Raw genomic sequence first — 21,615 nt, forward strand, 5'->3', positions numbered from 1 at the left:
GCCGAAGAACTCGAAACCATAAATATGGGTAGTGATCAGTCTAAAAAAGAACTGAAAATAGGGACCTTGATCACGCCTAAGCAAAGGGCGGAGTTAACTGCTCTACTACATGAGTATGTAGATGTTTTTGCTTGGTCTTACAAGGATATGCCTGGGTTGAACACAAATATTGTGGTACACAAGATCCCATTAGAGGAAGGTTGTAAACCAGTCAAGCAGAAATTGAGAAAAACACATCTGGATACATGGATCAAAGTGAAAGTAGAACTCGAGAAACAATGGAATGTTGTATTCGTAGAAGTTGTTAAATACCCGCAGTGGGTATCCAACATTGTTGTTGTACCTAAGAAGGAAGGAAATATTAGAGTTTGCGTGGACTTTCGAAATTTGAACAAAGCTAGCCCTAAAGACGATTTTCCACCGCCCCACATAGACATTTTAGTTGACAATGTTACCTGTAGTTCCACATATTCTTTTATGGATGGTTTCTCAAGATACAACCAGATAAAGATGGCTTCAGAAGACAAGGCAAAAATGACTTTTGTCACCCCTTGGGGAACATACTACTACAAGATTATGCCATTTATTTTAAAGAATGCATGGGCCACCTATCAGAGAGCCATGGTGACTCTATTCCATGATATGATGCATAAGGAAATCAAGGTGTATGTAGATGATATGATTACTAAGTCAAAAGGGGGAGAAGATCATGTCAAGGTGTTGAAGAAGTTCTTTGAGAGATTGAGGAAGTATGAACTAAAGCTCAACCCTACAAAATGTTTGTTTGGGGTTAAGTCCGGCAAGCTGCTAGGATTTGTAGTCAATGGCAAAGGTATAGAGGTGGATCCTGATAAAGCAAAAGTCATCTAATCCATGCCAACCCTAAAGACAGAGAAAGAGATGAGGGGATTCTTGGAGAGGTTGAACTATATTGCTCGATTTATAGCTCAACTATCTACCACATGTGAACCTATCTTCTAACTACTAAGGAAGAAGAATCTTGGGACTTGGAATGAGGAGTGTAAGGAGGCATTCAATAAAATCAAGCGTTATTTGCAAAGTCCGCCTTTGCTTGTTCCTCTTATGTCAGGAAAACCGTTAATATTGTATATGACAGTGACGAAAATAGCTATAGTTGTTACTACCAACTTCCACCACACTCACACTACTATTACTTGCAACATGGTTAGGTACACCAAACATTGGGTGAATCCTCAAAAGTAGCTCATCCTATTTTGATTAGTTCCAATAACCTTCTCTTAAAAATTTAGCAGGTTTCAATGTCGTGGCCAGGATTGCCAATGTGGTATTAACAAGTCAATTTTGGTTTGTACCAAACAAGAAAATATGGTTGTGGTGGTAGAACGATGGGAGCTATGTGCCCAATACCTAGTAGTTTGTCATACAACTTTGTCAAAGGCATATGTAAAAGGTGGTAGTTGTTCAAGAGTATTTCTTGTGTTTTTAGTAGTTGTTCTGGTTGTTTGATTGACTATTAGATTGATTGGTTTGGTTTGAGGCAAATGGCTTGGCAAAGGTAATGTTGGTGTTTCGAGATGTATGTGTTTGAGAGTTATGATAATTTGCTTTCTGGCCTTTATATTCGCCTTATAAGTTGTTTACATCATTTTCTCTTTTCTTTCCAGCAAAGCCTTTCTTTTCAACTAGCTGGGCTATACGCCCAGACTTGATCCCTTGTTTTATCCATTTAGCAATCCTTACATCATCATAGACATGTTAAGCAGAGCTTCCTACCAGATGCTCATAATAAGGGGATTTGAAAGTGTTGACGAACAATGTCATCATTTCTATTTCTATTAGAGAAGGTTGAACATGTGTTGCCGCATTTTTATTTCGCATTTCGCATATGCCTTTATGAACTTTTGGTTTCCTTTCTCCGTGGCCATCAGACTGGTTCTATCAGGGGCAATTTTCATATTGAATTTATAGCTTTAAGAAAGCACTTACCAGATTATTCCACTTTTGAGTCCCAATACTATTAAAGGTAACCCTATGAGACTATCCTGAAAGAAATAGATTAACATTTTTTTATTAAGGATAACTTCACTCATCTTATTACAGTATGTTTAAAGATGTGTTTGAACATTCTAGTCATGTATACTTGATGAATTTCAACACTCTGAACTCCTTCAGCACCATAATATTTGGCACCAAACATACTTTTATTGATCGTACAAGATCAAACAAATCATCTCCTTCAATTACTTTCAATCTTCTTCTAGGGTAGCCTATTTATCATAGTTCATAGGACTCACAAATATATCACTAAAGGGTCCTTGAGTTGTCAAATTCACAATAGCCGGAGTTTGAGCCGATTGGACAAGGGCAATAAGGATAAAATGCTGTTTAGTTACCGAATTTGCTTATAAGTTCTGAGGTGTATGGGATAGATGAGTTGTTAGTACTTCCACATGAGGTTATGCTGATGTTCCTTTCTCATTCTTGGACCTTAAAAGTTGCTCAAGTAGGCTGGTCATTTGAGCAACTTCATTCTTTACATATTCTAACTCACTTTGATAATTTTATTCTAGGTGAGCCTTTTCTTTGTTCTCCATCTTCGCACTCTCACGAGAAGGGTATGACAATGTGTTGTTGCTCGCTAACAATGAGACGTTGTAGCAATCAAGGTGGATTTTGGTCAAATTTGAAAAATCCAGCTAGATCTAACCAAAACAGTAATTGAAGACCTTTATTTAAAAAAAATCATGAGAGAAAAATTATTTTTGGGAAAATCATTTTGCACACAAATTATCTAATGATGGCTCTACTACCACTGTTGGGTTTCTTGAAGCATTTATACACAGTGGAAATGATAAATTGAAAACTTTTTTCAGGATCCCTAAGATCTCATTAGACATATCTAATGTTTATAATTTATACAAATATTACTTAAAGATTAGATGTTCTTTTTAACTTTGAGTAATTGCTTTATTGCTGGGTTGTTGTAAGCTACAAGTCATCCAAGTGTTTGGGCTCTAAGGGTAATCTATAGGAATCACCAATGAAAAATCTCATAAACTCTTTTAGGAGAAAGGGATTAATATGCATTTAAGTGTTAACTCTTTTCTTTTGTGTTTTTCAAGTGTTTTGTACTAAAATAAGAGGCATAACATTTTATTTATAATAAAACCTGAAAACCTTATAAATGACAATATAAAATTTTTCCTTGAATAATATCACATATATTATATTAGAATAATTTTAGAAATTTATTCATTCAAGTTTCTACTTAATTTTTATAGGTCTATCAATGTAATTCTCTGTATAAATTATATTTTAGTCCTTAATTTCTAAAAACTCTTTTACAATTATGTTACACTTGATTAATCATCCATGTTTAATTTTTTACCAATGGTTCTTATGTGTGTTCAATTATTATTTCTTCATCAACAATATTTTAATTTAGACATTATAGTAGGGAGGGTGTCTACTCTTTAAAGCCATGTTTATTCTTTACATTATAGTAATGAATTCTTTGAATAAGATTTAAAACTCTTTTCAAATCTTATTCCACCTTGTGCAAGGATTTACAATCAATACTATTTGAGAACAAATAAAATATTTTCTATAATTTATCTAGGGTTATAAATCCTCTATTGATTACTCAAATATCTTTATATAGTTCGTGTTATACCCAATATTTGTCTGTTTGTCACCCTTTATTTGAATAACGTGTAGCAGGATCAAAACATAACATTCTCTATATAAGATAATTTAGTGATCTCAAGTCTAAAAATCACTTACATAATTGTCACATGAGCCTTTCTATAGATACAAACGATCTCTCCATATGAAATTCTCATGCATGTCAGTTCAGTGTACATGTCATCTAACAAGTACCTATATATTAGTTTTAGGTATCCCTCATATCTCAACTTATGAGAATATCTTATTCCTTTCATCAAAGAAAGAACATAATATATATTAGTTTTAATAGATCTAATTAATTTTTAGTTTTAATATAGCATTGACTAGAAGTATTTAGGAATAATACTTTGATGCAATAGAAATCTTATAATTATAACAACTATATAATTTTATTTGCAAAGCATTTTTATCTGAAAAGCTTTATCTTTACTATATATTCATTAATCAAATATTTGATGAATATTAAAGATAAATAAACTTTTATTAATAATTAATTATATTTATATGAACGAAGTCAACATATAACCAATTAATTGACTACATGATATATACACTAGCAATCAATACCAAGTTAATGTAACAAAAATAATATGGGGAATTGAATATAAAAAGAGAGCATTTTGGTTGAAAGCATAAGGCATCAAAGGGAATAAACCATCCTAGAATTCGATTAAAGGTTCCCATAATAGATTACACTAGTTAAATTGCCTGCACTACATTGCAGGCATTCATAAAGAATATTAATGAACGGTAGTGAAAAAACAACATCTTCTAAGATTGAAGCAAGTATTAGGTTTTGTTAATTCTAAAATAAGGTTTATCATTTTCACTACATGATGCAAGATTTGACATAATTATAAAACAAAATACATAGAGCAGCAATGCATGTTGCTGGAGCACATCAACAGACCTAACAATAAAAATACTTATACAAAAGCCTCATGATGCAACAAATAAAAATAGATAAACGCTTCTAAATTTTCTTTAGCACAAAAGTGAGGAAAAAGATGTAGCTCTTCCAGCAACTACATCAATATACATGTTGTAATAAGCTTAGCAAGCATGCCAGACCCATCTTGGTTAGGTCAAGCAAGTATGCTAGACCCACGATACTTTTCAATTTAGTCCTTTTACTTTTGATTTCATATTTTTTTCCCTTAGCTATTTTTTCAAAGTTCTTATAATTTTTAATTTTACTATTCAAATCAAATTTATCATTTTTTTTTCCAAAAGCAATAATATTTGTTTTTCAAATTTATTAATAATATTAAGAACAACAACAACAAAAATAATTTTTAATTTTACAATTTTACCCTTCAAATCAAATTTATGGTTTTTTTATAGTAATAATATTTTTAAAATTTATTAACAATTATATTCATAATATTAATAATAATAAATATAATAATATTAATACTAATATTAAACATGTCTGACCCACGTTGGTTAGGTCTGGCAAACTTGTCAAACCCACGTTAATTGGATCTAGCAAGCATGCTAGACGCACCTTGGTTGGGTCTGACAAGCATGCGAGATCTACAATACTTTTAAATTCAATCTTTTTACTTTTTATTTCTTTTTTTTTTGCCCCGACTCTTTTTTCGAAGTTCTTATAATTTTTAATTTTATTCAAATCAAATTTATGATTTTTTTTTTCAATAGTAATAATTTTTTTTTTCAAATTAATTAATAAAAATATTAATAATATTAACAATAATAATAATTATTATTATTATTATTATTTTTTATTTTAAACTTCAAATCAAATTTATGGTTTTTTTTCAATAGTAATAATGTTTTTTTTTTCAAATTCATTAATAAATATATTAATAATATTAAAAAAATGAAAATAATAATAATAATTTTTTATTTTTAACTTCAATCAAATTTATGGTTTTTTTTCCAAAAGTAATAATGTTTTTTTTTCAAATTTATTAATAATAATAATAATAATAATGAATATAATAATATCCATAATATTATTAATAATAATGAACATGTATGATCTAAGTTTAAGTAGGTCTGACAACCATGCTAGACTCACGTTAGTTGGGTCTGACAAGCTTTTCTGACCCACGTTGCTTGGGTCTAGTAAACATGTCAGACGCACCTTGGTTGGATCTGGCAAGCATACCAAATTTGGTTGGGTCTAGTAAACATTGGTTGGGTCTAGCAAGCATACTAAATTTACTTGGGTTTAGTAAATATATCAGACGCACCATGGTACTTTTCAATTTAGTCCTTCTACTTTTTATTTTTTTCCCTTGACTCTTTTTTCAAAATTTTTATAGTTTTTAATTTAACCCTTTAAATCAAATTTATGGTTTTTTTTTCAAATAGTAATAATATTTTTTAAAAATTTAATAACAACAACAATAATAACAATTTTTTTATTTTACCCTTCAAATCAAATTTATGGTTTTTTTTATAGTAATAATATTTTAAAAAAAATTTATTAATAATAATAAAAATAATAATGAATATAATAATACTTATAATATTAATAAAAATAAAAATAATAATGAATATAATAATACTTATAATATTAATAAAAATAAAAATAATAGTATTAAATATTTCTGACCCAAGTTTAATTGGGTCTGGCAAGCACACATATTTTCCTCGTAGGGACATGGTTGTATATTCACTGTTTATTTTTTTGAAAACACAAAAGAAGCTCCCAACCTAAAGATTAAAATTTTGTGCCCTGAAGGACAAATCAATAATTATACTACAGCCTAAAAAACCCAAACAAACCATTTTGTCTCCAATCATTCTTGCAATGATAAATTTATCCCATGGAAAAGATAATCTTACCCCCAACGACATGTTTAACAAGTTTTTTTTAGCAAGGACAATTATGTTATCATATATCTCCAATCCACAATGATTTGTGTTTAGATAAACAATACCCTTCAATTTAAATTTATGGTTTTTTTCAATAGTAATAATTTTTTAAAAAATTTATTAATAATTATATTAATAATAATGAATATAATAATATTTATAATATTAATAATAATATTAAATATGTCAGACCCATGTTAGTTGGGTATGACAAATATGCATATTCTCTCTCATGAGTATGGTTGTATTTTCACTGTTATTTTTTTTTTGAAAATATAAAAAAAGCTCCCAATTTCAAAGATTAAAATTTTGTATCCTGAAGGGCAAATTAATATCATACTGCAGTCTAAAAAATCTAAAAAATTATTTTGTTTCTAATTATTCTTTCAATACTAAATATATCTTATGAAAAAAGATAATTATATCCTCAATTGCATGCTTAGCAAGTATTTTGACAAGAAAAATTAAATCGTTACTCTATTTCAATTGACACAGGAATTTATATCTAGGTGAATAGTAAAAGGATAATTAGGATAACAATGATCTCCTTCTATATTGTATAATGCGCTGCGTCAACTTACATTACACAGTTTCCTGATCGATCTGGTTTTCATGCAACAGTGTAATCTTGTAGTGAATTATAGTGATGGAACCATCATTCATGTCACATTGCGAATTGCATTTTCAATGTATTGCGTTGTTAGTTTTCTCCGTTTTGGGTTGGTACAAGTCTACGGACATCAGAGGAAGAAATTTCTGGCCATATCCCACAGACCATCTTCACTGAATTTAATATCAATTTAGAGTGGATTTCTCTACTCAACAACATATTTATATTAGAAATTATCCCATGTGATTTAATCAATTAACAGAGTGATGCATTCAACTAAGCTTTTGATCGATTTCAAACAAGCAATATTTATGAAGTAAACATTATTCGTCATCTGGCTACTTTGATCGCCCCTGATTTTAGCTGCCACTACCAGTACTGTAAGTTCATAGCTCCCAGTAATGAGTTTCTTTCTGAATTTCCTTTCTGCTTTTCTGATAAATTTCCAGTCAATATTTTACAATTAAAGGTAAGGTTAGGTAAGCTTGCAAAATGAACCATGAAGAAACTAAATAATATCAGAACAAGTAAATGGCAATACAGAAGACATTGTATATATGTATGGATTCATTTGCATAGAGGGTTTAACTATACCTTTGTCACAGAAAGGTGTTATTAATTATCTGGATGGCATGAACTTATAAATAATATTATTATTATTATTATTCATAATTATTATTATTTTAACACGACAACAACAAAGTAAGTCAGCAAGACCCTTCTGAAAGAAAGGAAAAGAAAAGAAAAGAAAAGGCAAAGGCAAATCCTAGAAAGCAATCGATGGATCAGCTACCCGGATTTAACCTCTCTTCTGTGTTCATAATCACTTTTTTATTAACTCAAGATATATATATATATATATATATATATATATATATATATGTCCAAGAAACTCTATAATGATGGATTCATCGGTTTGAAGTTTCACCTTTGAGATGAATGCCGTTGCAATCGCCGTCGTCCACATTTCTCAAGGGTGTCAACAGGTCAGATAGAACAACTTGAAGAGAAGAAACTTTTTCTTTGAGTTGGGAATTCTCTTGAAGAGTCTGGTGGTTACTTTCTAGTAAGTGGATAACCTTCTCAGAGAGCTGATGGTTCATGTTTTGAAGCTGATTAACCCGATACTGGAGATCTTCAATTTGCTTCTTTCTTCGCATACGCGATCTTCGAGCGGATTCTCTGTTGGATATCATCCTCCTTAGCTTCTTCTCGTTGGAAATGCCGAGCTGTTGATCTCTTGGTTCAGCTAGAGTAGAGTCTGTACTGACAGATGATGTGTTTGGAGAGGGAATATGAAGTGGGACATGAAATAGAGAATTGGTTAAGAACTTATCGAAGAGACTTGAGCTGGATTCTGGATTTTCAGATATATTTGCCTGGGTTGGGGTCTGGTTGGTGGATTCAACAATGGGCTGCATTTTCAGGCTGGCCGCAGAAGGATATTGTTTTTGTATGGGATTAGGGAAAGTGAATAGATTATGAACCAAGTTTTCCTGAGGCAGACCATGGAATTTCTTGATTTCATGCGGCTCCATGGCTATTATCGATCACTGACTTGAACACAAAACAGATTGAAGGAAGGAATTGAGTTTTTAAAGTTGATCCTTCAGCAAATATATTAGCGGTAGTAGTTTCTTGTCATACAAGTATCATATGCTTCTATAGTAATATTGCAGCTAGAAATGGTCTGCATGAAATTAAAGCATGGATCCAAATTTGGACATTTGATTTAATATTGTCAACATCAGCTTCAATTGATGTTCTTATTAAGGATACGTGAACGATCAAATTAAGAGAGGAAATGACAAAATTTTCTACCTTTTATAATGCTAAAAAAAGAAAAACAACCATAAAGACAAATGGGAGCAAAATGACTTTTTCAACTCGCAACTTCTTGATCAGTTTCATTTGTATACTTGCGATGATTGATTTCGGCTATTGAATGCAAGAGGATTTCGAGCTGTTGTGTTGCCGAAAGAAGGTGAGGAATTCTGCTGAGATGCAATTTTTCAAATAATTTACGAATTTCTCGCCTCTTATTGCATGTAATTCAAGTTAAGGGCACTTGTTCTTTATTCTTCTTAATTATTATTGTTTATGGCACTTTCAAATCAGACCTTATGCCGAAACAATACTGTTTCTTTTGGTTTTGTTTTTGTTTTTATTTTTTTCTCTCCAATCTGCATTAGCTAGGAAGTGAAATGGTTGCAAAAAGGAAATTAATCGGATTGTATTTGGTAGGAAATAGGGTTTTATTTTTTTATTAACTTGGATGTCCAGGTTAGTTTGCGTGTACCTCGACTAATCTCAACGATCATGTAAGCCTCCAGTGACCCTGAGATTTATGAGATTCAAACTGGTGATTTATAGGAAACAAACTTAGAACCTGGTCAGTTAAGCTACACCTCTCAGAGTTAAAAAAAAAAAAAAAAAAGGTTTCTTGTTAATTAATGATGAGTGAAACAATCAACTTCTATATCCTTGGCTTAATTTGATTATGGAAATGATCTCGCAGCTCCCTTTCATGAAAAAAGAAAAAGAAAAAAGAAAAGTAAGAGAGATCAAAAAGTAGTAAAGTACTCTATATTTGTTATGTTGCGTGCAACCGGCCTTGGCTTCTCTTCAAATATAGGAATTGTTTAATTACAGTAACTGAATTTTGACAAACAACCGTAAAACTAGGTGACTGCACTTTAATTTATAGCTTTATAAATTTGAAGGAAAAAAAAAGAATATATAGTCATGAAATTATTACCAGTGATTTCTGGCAAATGCGTCTATACATTCTTCAAATTATATATATAAATTCTAGTATTCTAATTAACATTTTTAGATATACATGTTAAGCACTATTTAATACTTCTAATCAATCACAGTATTTAATTATTTGTTTATAATTTATCATAAACACTTAAGAATATTACCATATAAAATAATACTTACTTAATATGTTTAATAAATATTTGTTTTTTTTACACAAATTAATAATAAATGAAGTTGTTTAACATATGTACTTGGATTATGCTTAATGGATATATACCCTGAAGACACTTTTTTAGATTTTCCCTCCCTAGAAAATAACCATATTAAGTTCATTATATTACCTGCCATGAATAATAATGATACTCTGTTATTTTGATCTCATATTTATCAATTGAGTACATAAGTTATTGTGATACATGGTGTGTTTTAAAAATAATTTTTATTTAAAAATACATTAAAATATGTTTTTTTAGATTTTATATTTATTTTTAACATCAAAATTATCAGAAAACAATAAATATAAATTTTCAATTTGAAGCATCTTTAAAATATACTTAAACACAATTTCAAACACAAAAGCAAACGATACCAAGCTAATAAGATGTTGGCATATGTTATAAAAAAAAATAGTTTTTTTTTTATTTTGAAAATTACCCCCCTCCTCCTAGTTTATTATAAATAATTGGTTTTTACTAGGTTTGGTTTCTTTTTTTTTTTTTTTGTTATAAATAGTCCTGAATGATTTTTTTTTATTTCAGAAATATTTTTTTATTTTTTTATTATAAATAATTGATTATAGGGAGTTTAATTTTTTCCCTTCTATTTTAAATAATCGTGACTGTTTTTATTTTTAATTTGGAAATTATTTCCATGCTAGATGGAAGCACCTAATTGGTAAATGCCATGAAAATTAATGACAAGAAGTCAAGCTGCGGAGATGGACGGAATATACACATATCGGTTCTATATAGAATTATATATAGTATACAAAATTTTCTCCACTTTCTAGAGCATTGATTCTAAAATTTGGGAAAATTAATTCTTTTTTTGGCATCAAAACATACGTGTTATGCAAGTTCTTAACATTTTTCACTAGAGATGTGTTTGTACATTCAAATAACTTCATTATTTATTTATTCACTCTCACTATGAAAAAAAGAAGAAACCTCGGTTTATAGTTCGAGAATGATAAAAGTTAATAATGAATATATAAACCTTTTCGATCAAATTGAAAGGAAGGAATAGCTTAGCGGTTAGGATGTAGATTTCTTTTTACTAGTTGGTATTTGATTTAAACTCTGAAGAAAAAGGAGATAGAATATTTTAGGAATGGAGGGCTACTACTTTTAGACACCTCAAGCATCGATCAATCGGCCTTTTTATTAAAACAAGTAAAAGAATATAACAATAGTGCATGATAGTCTTATAATCAAATTAGTTAGACTGAAAGGATAGGGTAGATGAATTGAGTGAATTGGGAATCATATGCTTTGAGGAACAATCACCGAGTAAGAAGTTAACCAAAAAGAGAAAACATTTCTTATTTTAATCCTACTACTTATATTTCTCAATTCATATATCCACCTTCGATTGGTGGGCTTTTCATATAATTTAACTCTTGAAAGTAGTTATTCATTCAATATGTTCATATATATATATATATATATATATATATATATATATATATATATATATATGCAAAAATGTTATAAAAACAATCCATAACAATACATAGTGGCGGAGCCAGAGTGTTTTTGATGAGGGGGCAAGTTACTAATAAATACTATGACTTTTCAATATGATTTTTTTTTAACTTGATTGAATTACATGACTTGAAGCTTTGAATAATTATTCATTCTCGAGGGATTTATGCTTGAATAACTATTATCATTAGTGTCTATATAATAATTAACACAACTACACAATAATAAAGTCAGTTGAGTTACACAATAATTCTAAATCTTTCATATGATATTCATAGCAAAATACACATTAATTCATCAAAAGTCATTTCAATTCATATCTATATGTATATTATAAGTATGTTGATTAAATTATACTAAATCATTTCTAGACATTTAAATTATTTCTAAACACACAAAAAAAATTGTATAAACTCACTAAGTCAAATATGTGAAACAAGTTTTAATACTATACTCTAGTTTCAAATAAGAAAAAATACTGAGAGAGAAAGTGTAACTTATGGGATTTAAACCCATGCCCTCTCTTAACTTCAAGCATCTTGTTAACAATTAATTACAAATAAATTTGTGATATAAAAAATGACAATCAAAATATATATATATATATATATATATATATATATATATATATATATGTATGTATGTATATATTGTAAATTAAGAGACCTCAATTAAATAATTAATCCATAATTATAGTGAACTAATAGACCTTAGTTAAATAATTTCAATAATTTACTCTGTCAATACAAGAAAAGCCAAGAATAATGGTTTTGCATGAACATTAATTTATTCATTTATAATAAGAAAAGAAACATTTATTTGATTAAATTAGTAAATTCAAACATTTATTTTGAACATATTTGAAAACATTTATATCAAAACCCCTAAATTATCATAAACCCTAATATTTTTAATAACTAATTATAAAAGAATAAAACTAAAATTAGATAATGAAATAAATAGAAAAAGATTAAAAAAAAATTACCCAAAGCATAAAGCAAAAGAAGTTACTTGCATATCTGGACTTCTAAAAAATTTGCATAAGAGAAAGAGGTAGGTGACAATAACTCAAAAGGAAAAAGGGCTCTATGTTAATTAGTGAAAAAAAAACAAAAAAACAAAAAAATTAAGTAAATGAGTTGGAAATATATATTATATATTATATTAAAATATAAGTAAACAATAACTTTCCACTTTTCATGTATCAAACCCTCCCCAAATTATTATATTAATATCCTAATATGGAAAATATTTAAAAAAAAAAATTAAAGGGGCAATTGCCCCCTTTTGTATCCCCGTGGCTCCGCCACTAACAATACATTAAAATCCGCCACTAACAATACATTAAAATCCTTTGATAAATCAATTTTGTTGTCTTGATGGATGCCACACTCTAGGTCGATGGGCTAGTGTAGATAGACTTTTTGGTTGTTAATTTGATATGCAATGTAGCCATTTAATTGGGTTACATGTGGTATTATTATATTCATATAAATATATTTTTATTATTAATAAAGGCTTAATTTATCTTTAATATTCATATAATATTAAATTAATGAATCTAATATTTGATTTATGAATCTAGAGTAAATATAAAGTTGATGGGACAAAAATATTTTGCAAAAAAAATTATAAAGTTGTTATAATTATGAGATTCGTATTGCATCACAACATTGTTCTTAAAATATTCATGGCTGATGCTCTCTTAAATACTGGACATTTATTAGAGCTATAGAAACTTGTACATATTATGTTCTTTTCTTTATGAAAGGAAGTAGTTGTTCTCATAAATTTAGATATAAAAGATACCTATAACTAATATGTAGTTATTTATTATAAGACATCTATACTGAACTAACTCGTATGAAAATTTCATATGAAGAGATCACTCATGTCTATGGATTGCCTAACGTGACGATTGTGCAAGTGATCTTTAGACTTGAAATCACTAAGTTATCTTAAATTATTTAATTATATTTAATTATATTTAATTAGAATTAGAATTTATATTTGGGCCAACATTAGTGGCGGAGCCAGGATTTTTTAAATGAGAAAGCAAATTCCTAACAAATACTTAATATTATGTATTATATAGAAATGCATTATATAGAGAAATCAATTTGAAATATATTTACTAACTCATATCAAACAAAATTAATTTAAAAATACTTTCAAATTGAGAAAACTTACGTTATAATTGTTATTTTCAAGTTTTTATATTTTAAAACCGCTTCATAATAACTTTATTATCAATCTCATCGAAGATATTTTTCTCAATATATACAATCAAACTGTCATTCATTTAGTTTAGGGTGGGTTCAATACTTATGAATATTAAAGTTCTTGGCAACAATTATATGCTGAGATACGGTAGAGAGTAGCTAAAATCATAGCTTAAAAGGATTGTTATGATAAATTGATGTTGTTATTGTTGACTTATTGTTTTCTACAAGTGGGTTAAATATAAATGTTACATATTTTTTTTATTTCTCTATTGAGTCTCTAATTTTTTGAGTTGTCCTATACTTCATTTTTAATCACTAGTAACTTCATCACTATCTATTTTCAATATGAAATTCATAGTATGTAATATTACCCATATACATATTATTTCAACAAACCCTTAAATTATCATAAATCCTAACATTTTCAATAACTAATTGTAAATGAATAAAACTAAAATTAAACAATGAAACAAATAGAAAAGATGAAGGAACTTACCTAAAGCATAAAGTATGAGAGGTCATTTACTTAACTAATTAATAACTTAGGATTTCAAGAGAAATTTTACGAAAGAAAAGGAGACAAGAATAGTAGCTTGAAAGAAAGAAGAAAGGCTCCCAGTTAGTTAATTAGTGGAAGAAAAAGAAAGAAAAGAGAAAACATTAATAAAATGTGCTAGAGATATATATTATATATTATATTATATTGTAAGTTAACAATAGCTAACTTGGGTTAATTAGTAGCCAACAAAGAAAATTAAACCTATTAAGATATTATTAATATTCTAATATAAAAAGTATTTTGAAAAAAAAAATTAAATGGGCAATTGCCCCCTTTGTCCCCTACATGGCTATGCCATTGACCAACATATTAGGAACCTAATAGGTCACACATATTAAAAACTATTAGTCAGAAATTAAACTCAAATGATATACCTAAGTATGACTTGATTAAAATATATTTTAGAAATTAAAAACCAGAATATAATTAATACAAGGATTATATTTCTAGACCTAGAAAAATTAAGTAAGGACTTCATTAAGTTAATTTAAAAACTTATCCTGAATTCATATATGAATATTATTCAAGGGCCAGATTGATATTTTACCAATTTATTAGGATTTTCAGATTTCGCTATAAATAGTAAGTTATACCTCTTATTTTTTAGTTGTTGGCTATTAGACAAAAAATCTACATAAATCACAGAATAAAGACCTAACACTCTTAGCATAGCAATCCATCTCTCATAAATAGAGATTTAAGATATTTCTCACTGTGATTCGTGTGGATTACCGTTGGAGGTCGAACAATTAGATAACTTGTGTTTTACGACAACCCAACCTTTAAAGAATTATTCAAAGTTGAAGAAGATTATATCTTTAAGTAATAAATCCCTAAATAACTTTAGATCTTTTAACAAGAATCTCAAATATTTTTTTATTATTATTTATATAGTGAGAATATGTTAATCAATCTCAAGCTTCCAAAGAAAATAACAGAGTAAATTATATTAAACATCCTATAGTTTGTTTTAGATTGAGTTATTTCTTACATTTAAATATGTACACTTTATATACCATTGTTTATACAATTGATAATATTTTATATACTAAGTTAGGAATACACAAATTCAGTCAACAATTTTTTTAAAAAATATTATAGGTTTACCATTATAATTGATTTAATATCCAAATACCATTATAACTATTTCTGCATCTTCTTCTTCCCCAGTAAGAATCATGTTTTCTTTATTTTCCTTCTTTTTACAATTGACTCTTTTTTTCATTTTCAAATCTATGACAAAAATTCAAAATAAAACCTTCAAGCAAAAAGTTAGCAAAATTAAAAATATATGGATAAGAATAATTATAGATGTTATCACCACATGTATATAGAGTGAAAGAGTTTCTATCTCTCAAAATTCCTCTAGCATAATCCAGGTAACCACATTTCACATACATATCTTGTTGGGTTTCCGAAAACATATTCTCAATATGAAAACTATAAATATGATATTTTTTCAGGAGTCCCAAGGATTTTGTTAGACAAATCTAGAGTTGCTTATGGTTTATACAAAGATTACATAAAGATCATATCTTTTTAGCTTTAAATATCTTCAAGGTTAGGTTGTTGCAAGACATAAATTGTCCAAATGTCTGGCCTCTAACAGTAATCCACACGAACCACTAGTGAGAAACCTCTTAAACCCTTTTAGGAGAGAGGAATCGCTATATATTTGACTGCTAACTCTTTTATTTTGTGTTTTATGTATTTTTGTATTGTACTCTACTCTCCTTAAGAAATAAGAGGCCTAGCTTTATATTTATAAGCAAATCTGGAAACCCTATAAATAACAAAATATCAATTTTTCCTTTAAATAATATCACATATATTATTTTAGGCATAGCTTTCTATTTACTTGATTGCTTCTAGATCTATAATTATAATTCTCTTTATTAATTACATTCAATTTCTAAAATTTATTTATAATCAAATCATACTTGATTAATCATTATATTCTCAGCTTTGATATGAAATGCTATTATAAGCAGGACCATTCTAGGGGTGGCTTATTATGATATGACGACCTTTGATTCAATAAGCATCCTTGCACCTTAAAAAAAGAATGAGTTCTTATATCTACTTGCATGATTAGTCCTCTTAGCAAAGATTTACTTCATCTGTTATGAGAGGAATAATCAAGAAATTTTTGAACTTGTCCGGTACCGCTTGGTATATTTAGAACACATTTATCAAATTCAAGTTGATCTCATGTTCATTTAGTGTTTTCGAGGGTCATGAGATTCTTTACTTTAGTTTTTGTTCGAATTTTGTATAACCGATTTGTTATTATTGGAGAACATATTTATCAAATTGGTTGACTAGTTATGGAGTTTCCAGTAACTAGGAGACCATTTACTAGACTTTATAAAATAATTAGTGGATCGATTCTAGAATTTCACGAAATCAGCCAATCATTTCCAATATGGTTCCACAGTTGTTTTTTCCGGTTGTGATGTTGTGTCTTGTAGACGTTGGTTAAACAGGAGGCCTGCCATCCTCCATTTTACATGACACTGTTTGTTGTAACCCATTTTTGGGTCCCCAAATAAATGAAATAAAATAAATAGCCAAAGGAGGTTAGGAAAATAACAGGAGGCAGAAGCGCTCAGCAAATGGTCAGAAAAATCAGTCAAGGAGGTTAAAAATGCAAAGATTGGATTTTTGACAATATATTATTGAAGGAGGAGAGCCCTGTTGAGAAGGAAAATTTGGATTGGAGGAGAAAAGCCCAAATTTGGATGTTTTTAGATTTAATTGGATTTTTAAATGATTTTATAGGGGATTTGATTGCAAGAAAAATTGATTTTTAAGTCAATTTGGGCTTTAATTGGAAGAAATTTAAGTTCTGGGGCCAAAATATATTTTTTAGGAATTTATTAAGTCAAATCAGGGGCTTAATTGCATAAATATTGAAGTTTAAGGGCCAATTAGGGACTTAATTGAAGAAATCCGAAACCAGGGACCAAATTGAAGAAGGCGCGTAAGTATAGGGGCTGGAATTAATTGATTCAGGGGCCTAATTGAAGAAATTGGAAGTTATTTGATCAATTAAGGGCTCAATTGCATAATTCAGAGGCCAAGGACCAAAGTGAAAAACGCGGCCAAATATAGGGACGGGGTTCGAATTCGGCAGGGATGCAATTGAAGGGATAAAAGATGATTGAGGGCTGCTTTGTAAATTGACGCGTTTTGGCGTTTTGCAGGTTTTAAATGAAACGGCGCGTTTTCTCCAAAACGACGCCGTTTCATCCGTTCAAAAAAAAAAAAAAAAAAAAAAAAAAAAAAAAGAGAGAGGGCAGAACGGTGTCGTTTTGAACGACACTGTTCATCTTCCTTCTTCCCCCCGAAACAGACAGCGGGGAAGAGGGAAAACGGGGCTTTTTTTTGAATTTTTGCCGGCCCCCTCTCTTTCTCTCGCCTGGAGCCCACCGACCGAACACAATGGCCGACCACCCACCGCGCACCACCCGCCGAACCTCGACAGCCGCGCACATGGCCGACCAGCCGGCTGCCCCCCCCCCCATGTGAGCTGTAAAAAAGGCCATGGCCTTGGCTCTATAAAAGGGGGACCCGAGGGACGGAAAGAGGGAGGAGAAAAGAGGTGAAGGAGAAAACGAAAAAAAAACAGAGAGAGAAAAGGAGGAAGAACCGAAAGGGGGGGAGAGACCCGAAAGAGGGAGAAAAAAAAACAGAGGGGAAGAAGAACGAAAACAACAGAGGGAAGAAAAACAGAGAAAAAAAAAAGAGAAGCAGGAGAAGGAGAGACTGAAAGGGAAGAGAGAGAGGGGAAGAGAGAAAACGAAAAAGAGAGAAGAAAGAAGAGAAGAGGAAGAGAGGGAACGAACCGAACCGTTGGAAACAGCCACAGCCGCAGCGCCGCCGTCCGTGAGCCGCCGGCCTCCGCCTCCTCCACGCCAGGTATGGTCTTCTTCGCCTCTGCGTTTTAATTGCAAGCGCTGGCCTCCTGCATGCAGAATCGTTCTGCATGCAGGAGGCGGGGGGGAGAAAATAATTCTCCCCCTCCCGCTGGGTTTTTTTTGCTGGGCCAGCCCGATGCTGGCCCAGCCTTGCATGTCTGGGCCGGTCCCGGCCCAGACTGAAGAAGATTTTTAGTTTGGGCCGATCTCGGCCCAAATGATTTTCGGGCCGAGTTCGGCCCAACCTTTTTTGGGGCTGAGTCCGGCCCAGTTGGTTGGGCCGGACCAGCCCAGCCCATTTAATAATTATATTATATATTATATTGTTTTATATTATTTATATATAGATATATATATAAAAAAAAATTACGTAAATTCTTCAAAATCTATTTCAAAAAATATGTGATTTTTATGTAATTTTACTATTGTATTTTGATCAATTTTGGTTTGTATTTTTATGTTATAGAAATACAAATTCGGTTTTAAAATACTCGGTTTTCATAAAAAAAATCAAAGATTTTCAAAATAAAAATGTCTTTAGCTTTCAAAAATCTCCTAAATATTTTTAAAAATATTGTTGATTTTTCTGCATTTTTTTATCAAAGTGATTTAATATTTGGTTATATTTTTATACCGTAAGAATATCAACCCGGTATTAAAGTACCCGATTTGCGTCAAAACATCAAAAAAAAAATATACAGAATTAAAAAATGTTTTGTTTTAAAATACGGCCTAGTCTCTCCAATATATATATATAAATATTACAACATCATATTTTTCATACAACAAAGAAAATTTCGAAACGATATATGTATTAGCATGCATTTTGGCTTTAATAACCAGTTTATTCAAGCCATGAGAACTAGGCCAATATTTCAAAAATTCTAAAAAAAATCTTTTTGTCTTCTTTTAGTATTTGGGATTAAGAATTTATACGTAAAATGTATTCCTGATATTAAAAATATAGCTTTTTTTACATAGACATTAGAACGGTTAGGTTTTACCCGATAAGATAAGGACCTCCTTATTGAGGAGGACTTTTCTTGAACCATAGACGGACCAGCATACATAGACATTAGAACGGTTAGGTTTTTACCCGATAAGATAAGGACCTCTTTATTGAGGAGGACTTTTCTTGAACCATGGACGACCCAACAACTAGGAAACACAACGAGACCTTGAATTTTATCAGACAAATAAACAATGCAGCTTACCTTAGGTAGGGCGTATTTGGGGTGCTAATACCTTCCCTTTACGCAACCAGTCCCCGTGCCCGATCTCTGAGACCAGTTAGGGTTCCTAGTGACCAAGATACTAGGTGGCGACTCCCACACCATTTTTCACTGCTAAGAGACAAAGAACTCCTTGTCTCACCATATTTACTAGATATATACCCCCCCATCACAACACACCTGAGGGTGGACGATCGCCGCGATGTCGCACGCCCCGCGACAGAATGGCGACTCCGCTGGGGACCTTGTGGACTAAGCTTTGTTTTTGTCTGATTTGTTTTTGTTTTCGTGTGTTTATTGTTAAATATAGAACTCTCTCATGCGTATATGCTTTAAATATTTTTACACATATTTTTACACATATTGTTCATGCATTATATAGAACTGTCTCATGCATCACATACTTTGATTATTGAGAGCACACACAAACTTTAAGTTAAGTGGGGGACTAGCAGCTTACCTTACGACTGTTAGTCAAGGTTTAAGTTTGTGTAAACCCCAACTCTTCGCTGAGTGCTTAGACTGGCAATAGTTGGTACATGTGCCATCTCGTTGCCTACAAGCCCCCATATTGCCTCCACGAGGGCAATCACTGGGACAGCAAGAGACCCTTTTTTAGAGACTGAATAGCCAACCTACCCTCATCAAGCACAAAAGAATTAGAACCGGCTATAGGGTGTATGCTCCACAAAATATTTTTGCATAAGACAAAACCTAACCATAAGGCATTTGGTTTTCAGGTCTTTTCAGCTCACATCATATATGCATCATGCATTGTTCTTTATCATACATTCATTTACATTTTTCCACGCACGCCAGATCGTGAAACATAGGTCCCACATCCAAAGTCCACCACACCCGGTCTAGATCAAGAATGGAGAACGAAGGAAGAGCTCACTTAGAGTCACATTATCAGACCGAGTTGGAGTCCGTAAAAAATGAAGTTTCTCGGCTAACCGACTTACTCGAGCAGCTTTTAAGAGCTAAGAAGGGGGAGGGAACATCAGCACAACATGAAGGAGCGCCAGTAGCTCACATCCCTCAAGCATCTCAAAACCAGGGGGCAAACTCGGCCAATGAACAACATTTTGTGCCTATCACCCCTATCCAGCCAACTCACGCTCCAATCACTGTGGACTTAACAGCGGAGGGAATCCCGGATAATAGGTCTCCTAGTTTGATGGACCAAGACAAGCTGTTTGCTTTGGAAGAAAGATTAAGGGCAGTTGAGGGTAATGACTGGTTTGACCCTATACGAGCATCCGAAGTATGTTTGGTACCAAACATTGCGGTGCCAAAAGATTTCCGGATACCAGAATTCATTAAGTATACTGGTTTGGAATGCCCAAACACTCACCTTCGATCCTACTGCAACAAAATGGCGGAAGTAATCCATAACGATAAATTGCTAATCTATTTCTTTCAAGATAGCCTAACAGGATCCGCTTTGAGCTGGTACATGAGGTTAGACAGTGTCAGGATCAGGAGCTGGAGAGACTTGATGGAGGCTTTCCTTAAGCAGTACAAGTTTAACATAGAAATCGCTCCTGATCGAACAAGTCTAATGTCAATGGAGAAAAGGAGCCAAGAGTCGGTAAGGGCCTATGCGCAAAGGTGGAGGGATGAGGCAATGCATGTCCAACCCCCTTTGATAGAAACGGAGATGGTGACCTTGTTTGCCAATACCTTTAAAACACCATATTATGAGCACCTAATGGGTAGCTCATCTCAGCATTTCTACGATGCGGTACGCATAGCTGAAAGAATAGAGCAAGGGATTAAAGCTGGACGTATAGTTGAGCCATTGGAGGCGAAGGGTTTTATTGGAAGAAAAATAGAAGGTCACATTTACGACTTTGAAGGTGGGTCCAAGGGCAATATAGTGGATTCACTCAACCCACAAATACCTACCTCTCATGTTGCCCACATAAACTTTAACAAACCATTTTCCTCTAATCGAGCAAATAACCAGTCAAACAACCAAAACAACTACCAAAGACCAAATACAAGGTACATTGCAGAACAACTACCGCCATTACCCATGCCTTTGAAGGAAATGTATGCCAAACTACTGAGCATTGGAC

The 21,615-nt window shown here is 31.3% G+C and overlaps 1 protein-coding gene across 1 annotated transcript; it reads right to left on the minus strand.

Moving 5' to 3' along the window:
- Positions 1 to 8,034: 8,034 nt before the first annotated feature.
- On the minus strand, positions 8,035 to 8,664 carry LOC133676028 (basic leucine zipper 8). The gene has a single exon (XM_062097600.1). The coding sequence runs from the start codon at positions 8,662 to 8,664 to the stop codon at positions 8,035 to 8,037; it is 630 nt and encodes a 209-aa protein (XP_061953584.1).
- Between the last annotated feature and the right edge of the window lie 12,951 nt (positions 8,665 to 21,615).

This window comes from Populus nigra, chromosome 16 (genome assembly GCF_951802175.1).
Source record: "Populus nigra chromosome 16, ddPopNigr1.1, whole genome shotgun sequence".
NCBI classification, from domain to species: Eukaryota; Viridiplantae; Streptophyta; class Magnoliopsida; order Malpighiales; family Salicaceae; genus Populus; species Populus nigra.

What these genes read in the sequence shown, in the direction of transcription:
- LOC133676028 (XM_062097600.1), bottom strand. Translation starts at nt 8,664, where the DNA reads ATGGAGCCGCATGAAATCAAGAAATTCCATGGTCTGCCTCAGGAAAAC.